The sequence below is a fragment of the Chroicocephalus ridibundus genome, chromosome 12 (assembly GCF_963924245.1).
Source record: "Chroicocephalus ridibundus chromosome 12, bChrRid1.1, whole genome shotgun sequence".
Classification (NCBI taxonomy): domain Eukaryota; kingdom Metazoa; phylum Chordata; class Aves; order Charadriiformes; family Laridae; genus Chroicocephalus; species Chroicocephalus ridibundus.
Genome location: NC_086295.1, coordinates 18,742,482 through 18,753,445, shown reverse-complemented (window position 1 = coordinate 18,753,445; position 10,964 = coordinate 18,742,482). Strand labels below are relative to the sequence as shown.

At 52.9% G+C, this 10,964-nt stretch overlaps 1 protein-coding gene across 4 annotated transcripts in view; it reads right to left on the bottom strand.

Annotated features, from left to right (window-relative positions):
• Window positions 1–1,316: 1,316 nt before the first annotated feature.
• Window positions 1,317–10,964, bottom strand: part of LOC134522540 (fer-1-like protein 4) — a 42,993-nt gene continuing 33,345 nt past the window's right edge. Inside the window, exons 38-45 of one of the 4 annotated variants that reach the window (XM_063350291.1) lie at window positions 10,665–10,888; window positions 8,405–8,583; window positions 7,250–7,335; window positions 6,180–6,278; window positions 5,642–5,883; window positions 3,683–3,951; window positions 2,864–2,964; window positions 1,317–2,406 (exon numbers count right to left, since the gene is read on the bottom strand). In XM_063350291.1, the coding sequence (XP_063206361.1) occupies window positions 2,226–2,406; window positions 2,864–2,964; window positions 3,683–3,951; window positions 5,642–5,883; window positions 6,180–6,278; window positions 7,250–7,335; window positions 8,405–8,583; window positions 10,665–10,888 (1,381 nt within the window). In that variant the 3' untranslated portion in view covers window positions 1,317–2,225. Of the gene's footprint in view, window positions 2,407–2,863; window positions 2,965–3,682; window positions 4,288–5,641; window positions 5,884–6,179; window positions 6,279–7,249; window positions 7,336–8,404; window positions 8,584–10,664; window positions 10,889–10,964 lie in introns of those variants that run through there. The other 3 variants (XM_063350292.1, XM_063350294.1, XM_063350293.1) reach the window with 3 other exon arrangements.

The following is a 10,964-nucleotide window of genomic DNA, read 5'->3' as shown; positions in this document are numbered from 1 at the left end:
GACCTCACTCACAGCCTCCCCAGGGCATCGAGCTCTGCTGCTCGGTCCCTCGTGTCCCAGCCGCATGCAACAGCCCCTTCCCCCCCTGCGCTGCGACTGACGACGCCTATCAGGGTCTTCTGGCTTTTGCCATCGGTCAGAAGACAAAGTCATTTGGCCCAAATAAGTTTTGCGTTGGATGCTGCGCTCAGCAACCAGCTCTCACCCCGGCTTTGTGAATTTTTGGAACCGCTCAATCATTTGGCTTCCAAACATCCCACAGCTTAACTCAAGAGTTAACCCCCAAGAACTTCCTTTCATTTTTTTGTTAGGCTTTTAGTTTGATGCTTGTCTGGTTGAAGGGTTCTGTCCCCTCTTTACCATGTGGTGTGAGCCCAGCACAAGGCACAGCCTTCCCACACACCCCCCTCCCTCTCTGCTCTTGTCCCCACCGACCGATGCCTGTCACCCAGCCACCACAAGCCTTCACCAAATCTTTGAGTGTTTTACAAACACCCAAAGACTCTTGCACCACACTCCACCCTCGGTCACAAATGATACGGTGCAGACCGCGATATGGGGACGGCCCCCCACACCCCTCAGAACGCACCCCCCATGGCTCCCCACCCCTGCTCACCTCCTCCCGGCTCTCGGCAGCGGCCTTGCAATGCCCCACACGGCTGGTGAAGGTAGAGGTAGTGGGTGAGCCGATGTCCTCCTGTGCCGGCCGCACGAAGTCGCACACTGAGACGAGGGCCGCCACGGTGCCACGCCAAGGTGGCGCCAGGAAGGGGAACTGCTGGCAGGAGCCATGGTCACACTGGGGCTGGGCAGAGGCGGAGGGCTGGGGTCGTGCCGCTGCCAGCAGTGGCCCAAGGGACTCCTGAGGGGACAGAGGGCTCCCCCCCTTTGCCATTCTGGGGCCCCCACCCAGCGGCTGAACTCCAGCCCCCCTGGGGGAGCACCATGTCTGCCGGACACTCGCACCTGCCTTCAGGTCCAGCCAGAGTCCTCACCTGCTCCTTACCTGCCTGCCCAGCTAGTTTTCTCCCCAAAACTTGCTCTATTCCTGCCCCATCTAAAAGACAATCAGGCAACCATCTTCACTATAAAAACATGCTGTCAGTTAATTTCTTTAGAAACGCAACGGTCCCTCTGACCATCATCTTCTGCACCAGAATGAGACCCCTCAGAAGGCATCTGTTCTGCCAAAACCCGAGGTGAAGGACCTCCGCCTGAGATCAGATCACGTCAGGGCTTGTCTGTGCAGAAAACAACAACCCTGGGGCACCAGAGACCATGTTGAGAATCAGATTCATTTAATTTACATTGGCCCAACACCACAATACTGATTTCATGCTGACGACCCCGTGCTGACGTCCCAGCGGTGTGCCATCCGGGAGGAAGGGCGAAGGGGCACCAGCGAGGACCGCCTGCAGCAGCCTGGCCCTTCAGCTCCAGAAAGCAGCTCCAAAACACAAGCAGCATGGGAGAGAGCAGCCAAGGAGCTTTTATTCCTGCAGAAATGAAGAGCCAAAATGAAGTTTGAAGCAAGCTTGAATCCAACCCAGCACACCCAGGAGAAGCTGTTAAGCAGCTTTGTAAGGAGTGACAACCAGAAAGTCTGTGTCCTGGGGAGTGCTACCACATCCAGAGATGATTTAAACTCCAGGAGCTGTTCCCGTGCTCTTGACATGGCAGGAAGTTTGTGGCTACCTTGGCTCTGTCATCCTTCTCCCTGGGTGGCCCCATTCAAAGGTCTTCCAGGTCCTGCCTCCACCGGCACCATACACCAGACCTGCCTTCCCCCTGTACGACGTGTTTTGAACTCCTCAGGCAAAGGCCTGGGAAGTACCAAGTGCTGTCAAGCTGGGCCATGGATGGCTCTGTATGTCCCCATCGCTGCCAGAATCACTCCCAATGGCAAGAGCTGGTTTCAGCTGCCCTGTCCGTGGGGACAGCCCCAGCAGATCCTGTTTTCCCAGTCCCACAAAGAACAATTTTTTTTCCCCAAAACTTCTAACTGTCCTTCAAGGAGTTTCCCGTATTTGGTAGGCTGGTTCCTTGGCTTCTTAGCATCTCATGGGTACTTAGCGTGAAACGTGACTCCCCAAAGAGAGGCCGCTTCTGCAAGTCTCTCATTCTGAAGGTTGCCTCTGCACCTGCAGGATTTCCTTAAACTTTCTGGTCCAGTCTCAAATCCTTCAATCACCCCTGTCTTTGAGTAGTCCTGTGCTGTAAAGCATTTATCCATTGATGATCTTCTCGCTGATGTATCCAGGCATGGTGTAGATCAAAAGAACCAGGAAGATGGTCAGAACAGCGACAACGAACAGCACAATGATGTATTTCTTGTACCGCTTCCAGATAAAGAACACAAAGGTCTTCATGGGATTCACAAGCCAGTTGAAAGAAGTTTTTGGGCGGCTGGAACAGGAAGGGAAGAACAGATGAGCACAGGCTCAACCCACAGAGCAGCACGGTGTCCCTTCTGCTTTGGTCCCCTGCCACCCTCATAGGGTGCTCTTCCTGCTGCTTCCAGACAGGATCAGCCTAGGGGCCTGTGAAAGCGCTGGAGACAACAGGACCTGAGCCTCTCGACAGCCCTCGCAGAGCTGTTCTGCACCCATGTGGCCAACAGGTGCGTTCACACGGTTAAACCAGAGCTGCCCTTTTTGTACAAGAAATCTTAGGGCATAGCTACCTCACCGAGATCAGCCAGATCCTGCAGTCACAAGTCCTGCTGGATGCTCTGGGAAGCCCCAGCAGCCCCAGTTCTGCAGACCCCACCGCCGAGGGCCTCATTGATTGCTCTCAGCTCCTGACAAGAAGATGCTCCCTGTCCCCAGCACTGTCCATCCATGGTAAAGGTACAGATACTCACTTGGGCTTTTCCAAGGGTTCAGGCTCTTTTCGACCCAAACCAACAGGACTCTTCTCAGCCTCCTCCACAGTCAGCAGCTGGAACTCCGCTTCCACCTTACCCTGGAAGGGGAACATGTCTGAGCCGCAGCCGCATGTGCTGCTTCTCAGACCAGCCTGCTGACCACACGCCCTGCCAGGACTGAGCATTTTTCTCCCAGTTCCACTTGCAGACGCTCAGTGCAACTATCTTTTCCCTCCGGGCATTAGCTACAGAGCCTCTCACCTCAGCAGCCAGCGGAAACTGTGGCCTGGCCAGAAGTTAGCTGTTCTGGAGACAAGACACAGTATTGCAACACACTTCCCAGCTATTTGGATCTGTCTGCAGCCTCCCACCCTGGCACTGAGCAAAACTCACCCTTGGCGACAAACAATGGTCCACTAGCAGGACCACCAGCAGCGAGTCTGCCCCGAGAGAGCTGGCACTTGCCTGTCTGGGGTAGGCAGAGACCCTAGGACAAGCTTTTGCAACTGTCCTGTCCGGTTGATGGAGAGCCATGTGCCTCTTGCTTTGGTCCCCTCACCACCGAGCTCTATGGGAAGCTCAGAGGGAAGACATGACGTTGGACACCCCCTGCACGCCACCGCAGCTGGCACTTCTCAGTAGATGAAGTGCTGGATTTGCAGCCGATGGGGACAAGTCTCCAGGACCCTGCGCAAAGTCCTGGGCAGCTGGGTCATTGCTGCCTCTGCAGATTATGTGCACACAGAACAGGTTGCCATGTCAAGGCAGAGGCAAAACACTGGCTCTCTGCTCACCTGTGCCAACACCCTGCCTTACCGTCAGGAGGTACTTGTTCCCATTGGGGTCTGTGAACTCCACGTCCTCTGGTTTGACTGAGCTTCTCAACTTCTTCTTCTTTTTCTGCTTGTCCTCCCTCTCCTCATCTTCTTGTTCTTTAAGTTTGATGAAGGGCCACCAACCCCTCATGCGCTTGTTTCGGAAGATGGAGAAGCGAGGTGTTGCATTCTCCTTGGCCATCCTGACAGTGCAATGCTCTGAGCTCTTGGCTGCCCGCACCATGTCATGCAGCTTCAGCTCGATGGAACCTGCAGGCACAGTGAAGAGGAGAGCTCACGGCGAAATCCTGAGGTCAGCCCCAATAAAGCCCCACACTGAGGGTTTCTGCCTCAGACATGCTCCCACCGCCACGAGTGGGTCCCAGCTGCTGCGATGATCTAGCAGAGTCCTGCACATTTATAGGTGGAGAACTGGAACCTCAGCACAAGAAAGAGTTAGAGACTAAGAAGCAGAAGCCACAGGTCTTGTCTCATCTCTGATGTGGCCAATTTGGTTTGCGTGTGGTACGGTGGGTCATTTTCACTCCTTTACCATGTCCCACCCTGCTCTCCTCACATGTCCAAGCTCCTCTTCCCCTCTTATTCCTGCAAACGTCAGTAAAAATCATAAGATCTGAGAAACTCTTTAAAGGTTTGAAATCTGTCTTACATCTGAAACAGCCTCGGTTCATTTCCCTGCTTGGCCTCGTGCCCTGGTCCTCCTTGGAAGGAGCTTCTGTCCCACTTTTGCACTGAGCCCTTGCAGCAAATCAGTCTTACCACGTACTGGTTTGTATTGGCAAAAGCATAGCCAATATGCTCAGCTCCGGTGAGGTGCATCTGGATACAGTGACCAGTTTTGGGGGCCCAACACAAGAAAGGTGTCAACTAACTAGAGAGAGCGCAGTGGCTGAGACGGTCAAGGCTAGAGTACGTGCCATAGCAGGATGGGTCGAGAGACCCATGCATGTTCAGCCCAGAGAAGGGAGGACAAGGGAGAGATCTTACTGCCTCTCTCATAGCCTAAAGGAAGCTATAGAGCAGATGGAGCTAGACTCTTCTCGGAATTGGATGATGAAAGCACGTAAGCCGCTGCAAGTAAAAAAAATTGAGAATTATGAGAATGGTGCAGCCAGGAAAAGGGGTCCAGAAGGGTGCTGGGATCTCCATCCTTGGAGATACTCAAAACTCACCCAGACAAGGCCCTGAGCAACCTGACCTAAGTTGCATCTAGCCCTGCTTGGAGATCAAGGTTGCAATAAAGACTGCAGAAGCCCTTCCTGCCTAGAAATTTCCAAGATTGTACATGCCAGGAATCGTTAGGATTGCCATCTAACACTTTCTTCAGTGCCCGAGTAGCACAGCTGAACCAATCACCATTGGAAGTGCCTCATGGAGGTAAAGCCCTTTAAATATAGCATGGAAAGTTGATGAATAAAGACAGCTTTATCCTGCCCAAGAGACAGCAGGGCAAAGGGGCTGCTTTTTAATGGGGAGGCCAAAGATGAAGAAGGGAGGGACAACTGAACAGAGTGCTACAAACATGGGGATGACAGCAGAAGCAGGACAGAAACAGCAGCGTTTGTGCTAGCGTAGCATGGGTGGAATCACCACCAGCCCAGCTTCAGCACCAGGCCCTGCTGCATGCCCAGCAAGTTTATCAGAAAGCTTGTGAGGAAGCAGAACCTGGAAGTCCTGTGGTGTGACAAGCCCTAAAAAAGGACAGCAAGCTCCTGGGACAAGCACGCAAGCTCAATGTGTCTGTGTAGGAGAGGTGTGTATCTCCAGGCTCGGCCTATAGCTCACATGTGAAAAACCAGACCAGGTGATTGCTGAGCTGAAGAACTTGATCTGATGCTCCTGGTGTCCCTCCTCAGAAAGTTGGGCCCTGGGAGAAATGCCATAACACTCCAGCAAGGTGAGGGACAGGTCGCCCAACTTCCAGCAAGTTACACCATACCTAGAAAGTCATTAGCTGAAATCCTGTCGTAATCCCACACCTGGAGGACCAGAACAGCTGGTTCCCGAAACTCTGATTCCTCCACAGAGAAGACAGAGTCCTTCTTCTTGTAGGTGATCTCCTTCTCAGTTGGGAGATAGTTGAAGCGGAAGATGAACCTCCAGTTGAAATTGCCCTCCCCAGTCAAGGAGTTAAAGTGAACATCCGTCTCCTGCTTGTCGTGGTCAAGACCCTTTATCCAGCTGCAGGAAAAACTCAGAAATTCAGTTTCAAAAGCAACCCCCACCCCTTGTCAGCCAGCCCCAAAGGCAGAGCAGACGGATGGAGGGGCTGAACCCCATGGGGTAGTGGGAAAGGAAGAGTCAAAGAGCCAAACCGGACCAACACTTGACCAACATCTTTGGTGGTACAGCAAGGGGACTGGAGTGGGGCACCTCATGCTGAGGCAGGGAGAAGCAGAGGTTGAGAGGAGGCAGTGAGGGTGTAGGGCAGGGAGCAGGACAGCCAGGGTCTGGCCTCCCTCTGGCTCCCATCAAACCTTTTCACGTAGATATCGCTGGAAGGCTCTCCCGTTATTGGGTTGACATCATCAAGGATCACATCATCCGTGTTCCAGATAATAACACGCAGCTCATAGCTGTGGGAAGGACACAGGGGTGAGTGAGACACACGCTCTCACCCCTGGTGCCTGGGAGGGCAGGTCAAGCCCACACGGGCACAGTAGGACAACTTGAATCCTCCTAGCACTGTGATCCCCTGCCAGAGCTCCTCTGGCCAAGCACAACACAGCAGTCTCACTGCCATGCACAACGCCCTTCCTGGGGAGCTACAACCCTACAAGACAAACACCCACAGTCAAAACAGGCAGCTTTTGCAAAGCAGATCCCTGATGCATGGGAAACCCACCCAGCACGACTTAGCCATAGGAGCACAGAAAGGCTTAGGCAGGAAGGGACCTCTGCAGTCTCTGCTCCGACCTCTTGCTTTAGATTCATTGTAGATCAGATGGCCCAGGGTCTCGTCTGCACGAGTTTTTAATATCTCCAAGGACAGATATCCCAGCACCTCTCTGGGTCACTCCCTCCCTATCCCAGGGTAGCTTCACTCTCACTAGGAATATGTTTTCCCTGTATTCAGTTGGGGTTTCCCTTGCTGCAACTTGTGACATTATCTCTTGTCCTTTCATGCGCACCTCTGAGAAGAATCCGGACTCTCCACCTAATAGCCCCGTTAGATCACTGAAAACAGCTGATCTCCTCCTTCAACTTCACTTCTCCAAGCACCCAGAGGACATCTGTCCACTAGCCAAAACAGAGCTAGTAGATGAGTAGCTCTGACCTGGGTTTCTATCACCTTCACGTCCAGCCTTAGAGAGTTTAACCCTGCCCTTCACAAACACTTGTGCAGCTGAAGCGCTTACGCCCCGTGCTGATACACTCAAGAGACCATCCCATGGCCAGAGCTGAAGCAGAGAGAAGGGCTGCAGGCCAGGCTAGCACAGGCCCTCAGCCAGTGCAGGACTCTGCGGCACATCCCGCCAGGCATGACAAGGGACAGTGACCATCCACTCAGGCTCACCACTCCCAGCCCCACTCCCACGGGTGCTACCTGACAGGCAGTCGTGGTTTGATATTGACAGGCGGCGGTGCAGGGACATCATTTGGAAACATGTCAATCCACATGTGCAAGGAGCCCTGGTGAGAGAAGAGAGCAGAGAGACTTTCAAAAGACAGACCACCCTCCAGCTTGTCCAGGAGCAAGGGCTGAGTCCTGCAAGGAAAGCTCTCACCAGAAAGCCACTGCTTGACTCTCTCCACCCCCAGCACTTCAGAGTGACACACGACTGGATTTTAGACAGGGAAAAAATTAAAAGTACCAGAAGTTGCTTATTTCCCTCCCTACTCTGCTCCCAAGGAAAACCATTTCAGCTGAACTGAGTTAATTTCAGAGGCAAACGTGTCCCTCTGTCTTAACAGGAAGCGTACGACGTTGTAACATTTTAGCATAACCAAGGACTAAAAAATGATGGGTCTAACCCTCCTCTCCCCACATGCATTTCCAACGTTGACCAAAGTCGGAGCGACTTCAGAGTTCTGCTTTGTTACAGCCCTCCGGTACCCAAGGGAACAGGAGATGTTCAGTGCAGGACATTGAAATGGTTGAGCTCCGATCACGGTACTGCATAAAATTAAGGAGGAATGTTTCTCCTCCAGCCGGCAGTTACGTCACGGCCCAGGGAGAAGCCGAGGGGGTAGAACGGGGCTCTTGCAGGGGAGAAAAGCAGCAGTGATAGAGGACAAAGCAGAGGAAGAGGCAGGGATACACAAGGACACTACTATCCACCGTGGTGCATGGTGGCAGGGCTCAGAAGGCAGAGCAGATCCCTTACCACCCACACAGCATGCTCGTCAGAGCAGGGCTACATGGTCTGAGGAGACAGGAAGGACCCTGTGCCACCAGCATTGTGACCACAACACCAATGGACAGAGGTGCCTTGAGGAAAGGTGTTCAGAAGCACCATGAGAGGTCAGGGGGTGTATCTGAGCAAAGGACACCCAAAGCCAACAGCCCGCACTTCATAGCAGGGCCAGCCATCCACAGACACCGCTCCACTCGCCCACCCAGGAAGGGGGAACACATGGGATTCATGCAACGATGAGGAGACAAAAGGATAACAGGGACCAGCCAAGGGCCTGGGAGTGACCTGTCCCGAAGGTCCTTCCCCAGAGCAATGTCTAGGCTGGACGAGGAAACACATCTCACCTGTGCAAGCCCAGGGTTCTCCGGGTTGTACAGGGACCGGATCTCCACATGCTCTGGTACCAGCTTGTACCCATATCCTGGCATCTCTTCCCAGTGTTGCAGGACGTACAAAGCCTTATGTTCATCATCCACCGACCAGTTCTCATCTGCCATTCCTCTACTGCTCCTCACAGACGTCTCTGCAGCACGACATAGCCAGGTAGAAGATGAAGGCATCTGGCCACCAAGAGCCACATTAGGATGTTAGTCACAGGCACAAGTAAGGAGAGGTGATGGACTGGGAAAAACAAGCAGCTCCTCAGAAAAGGAGGAGAAGCAGGAGGGTGAGAATGAAGGGAATGAGTTCCATACGTTGCAGTGATGAGGAAAACCACAGGCAGGAAGACAAACAAGCTAAGAGAAATAAGAGGAAAAGGGCAAAAAAGAATTTACTATGGCCCTGGGAAAAGGATCCAAGGGACACCAAGGAGGATGTGACCCTCTGGGGCAGTTTAAGTCACCACGTCCCTGTGGTAGTGCCAACAGATCCATGGATGAGAGGTTTTGCCCTAGATCTATCCCAGTGATCTAGCTACTGCCAGAGAAAGCACCGTACTTTCTGAAAGAGGTCCAAATCACATCAGTGTCCAGTGAGTGCTTTTCTCACAGAACACCAATATGAAAACATTAAAGAATTTTTTGCTGCTATATGCAAAATATATTGGTCTGCAGTAGGAATTAGAGCTATCACAGGAAGCTGGTAGGAGCCTAAAGGAGATGCAGTTATCCATGCAACTTGTGGCAAATCTGTGGGGCGCCTGCTCAAAGAATACTGTGGATGCCAGTTTCGTCCTCCAAAACTGGAGGTGCTCTGTTACCCACCCAAACAGTAGGCAAGAAGAACGCATCTCACTGCCCTAACGTATCACACCGGTACCTACATGTCGTACCGCGAGGCCACTCCACAGGCTCCAGGAAAGCACCACTTGTCACTCAGCAGTGACACACAGCTGTGCTATCTGTTAATTAACTCATTAACTCTGTGAATTGGCTCATCTGGCACAGTGAAGCCAAATGGCAGTTCAAGACCAAATCCTGCCACGGGGGAGAAAAGCGGAAACCAACAGGCGAGGACACAATGACCCACCCACTCCTGGGTTTATAGAGAGCATCTCTGGGTTCAGTCTGAGACCGAAACCGTCCCAAGCAGTCCCCAAGCACAGCAGAAGTTCACGGGGCACCAATTACAGCCACAACTGAACCAGAGCTGGCTCCCAGGGGAACCCTAGGAGACCACTTTGTTTCTCCCTTTCCAGGTACCCAGTGACCTGAGAAAAGGAGGAAAGGGCTCCTTGCCCTCTCCTGAGCAGGATTTCTTTCCTCGTCATGACATAAGCCATAGAGGCCAGTGGAAAGCTGAGGAACAGCAGCACTGAAATGAGCAGATGGTAAAGTTGGCCATACATGTAGGTCCCCCCTCCCTGGGCAGGTCGGGCACAGGAATCATCCTTCCTTCAGTCTACATAGCATTGCCTTGCAGAACCCAGCCATCCACAAGTGCTCCGTCCTTTCCTCCAGGCTGGATTCAATGGCACAGGTGTTGGCCACTAGAGGGAACATGCACAGCAGGGACAGGCCTGAGCTCAGGGAAGTTCTCCATCACGGCTGGCAGGGGGCATGAAAGGTTGCCGTGTTCTTGGACACCCATGGCCCTGGCTCAGGGTTTGTAATACCTGTGAGTAGGAAAGAAAAAGGGCAAAGGAGAAGCAGAAGGCACCCAACAAGGAGGAAATCAACAGTAGTGAGAAGCACTGGGGAGTCACCCATGGCACCCAAAGCCACCAGAAGCAGAGAGCATCCCTGAAGGACAAAGCCATCTGAAAAAAGGAAAGGAGACTGAAAAAGCCCCTCCACAAAAAAAACCCAAAGAAAGGATGCCCATCTCTTTCCAGTGGTGGTCACAAGCAGATGGAGGTACAGCTTTGTGCCAGCGTCAGCCACCAGAATAAGCTACGCCTTTCTCTGGCTGCACAAGCCATCAAACCTCCATGCACATCACTGCCGTGCAGGTGGGTTTACTTTGCTCCACACACTGCCTGGGAAGCCACTTTGGGACGTAATGGCCTGGATCACATCTTTCCCCAGTGCAACACCGTCATCCTCTGAAACCAAGGATGCTCCCCGTGGTGACCCAGAAGGCTGGGCCATGCAGGGCACAGAGCAGGGGCAGCCAGCCTCGACACTTCAGGGAAGAGAAGCTGTGGGTTCCGAGACCTCTCACCAGCACGTGCACCGCTGAGCACAGGCAGCTGTTTAAGGGAGCAGACATTGTTCTCCAAGCTCTCTGTACCTTCCGGAAAAGCCTCTGGAGGGATCTTGAATATTTTATTGTCCACCTTGACCTCCTCCCGTCTGTACTCTGCTGCAGGGAGTGAGTTTTTCTTGCATAAACTATCCAAGATCTGCGTGGGCTTGAAAGCATCTCGCCACATGTTGTAGCCGTTTCTGCATAAAAGGGAGAACATTGAGAACATCTTCAGCTTAGACACAAGAGGACTTATTTTCCTAGGCTGTGAAACAC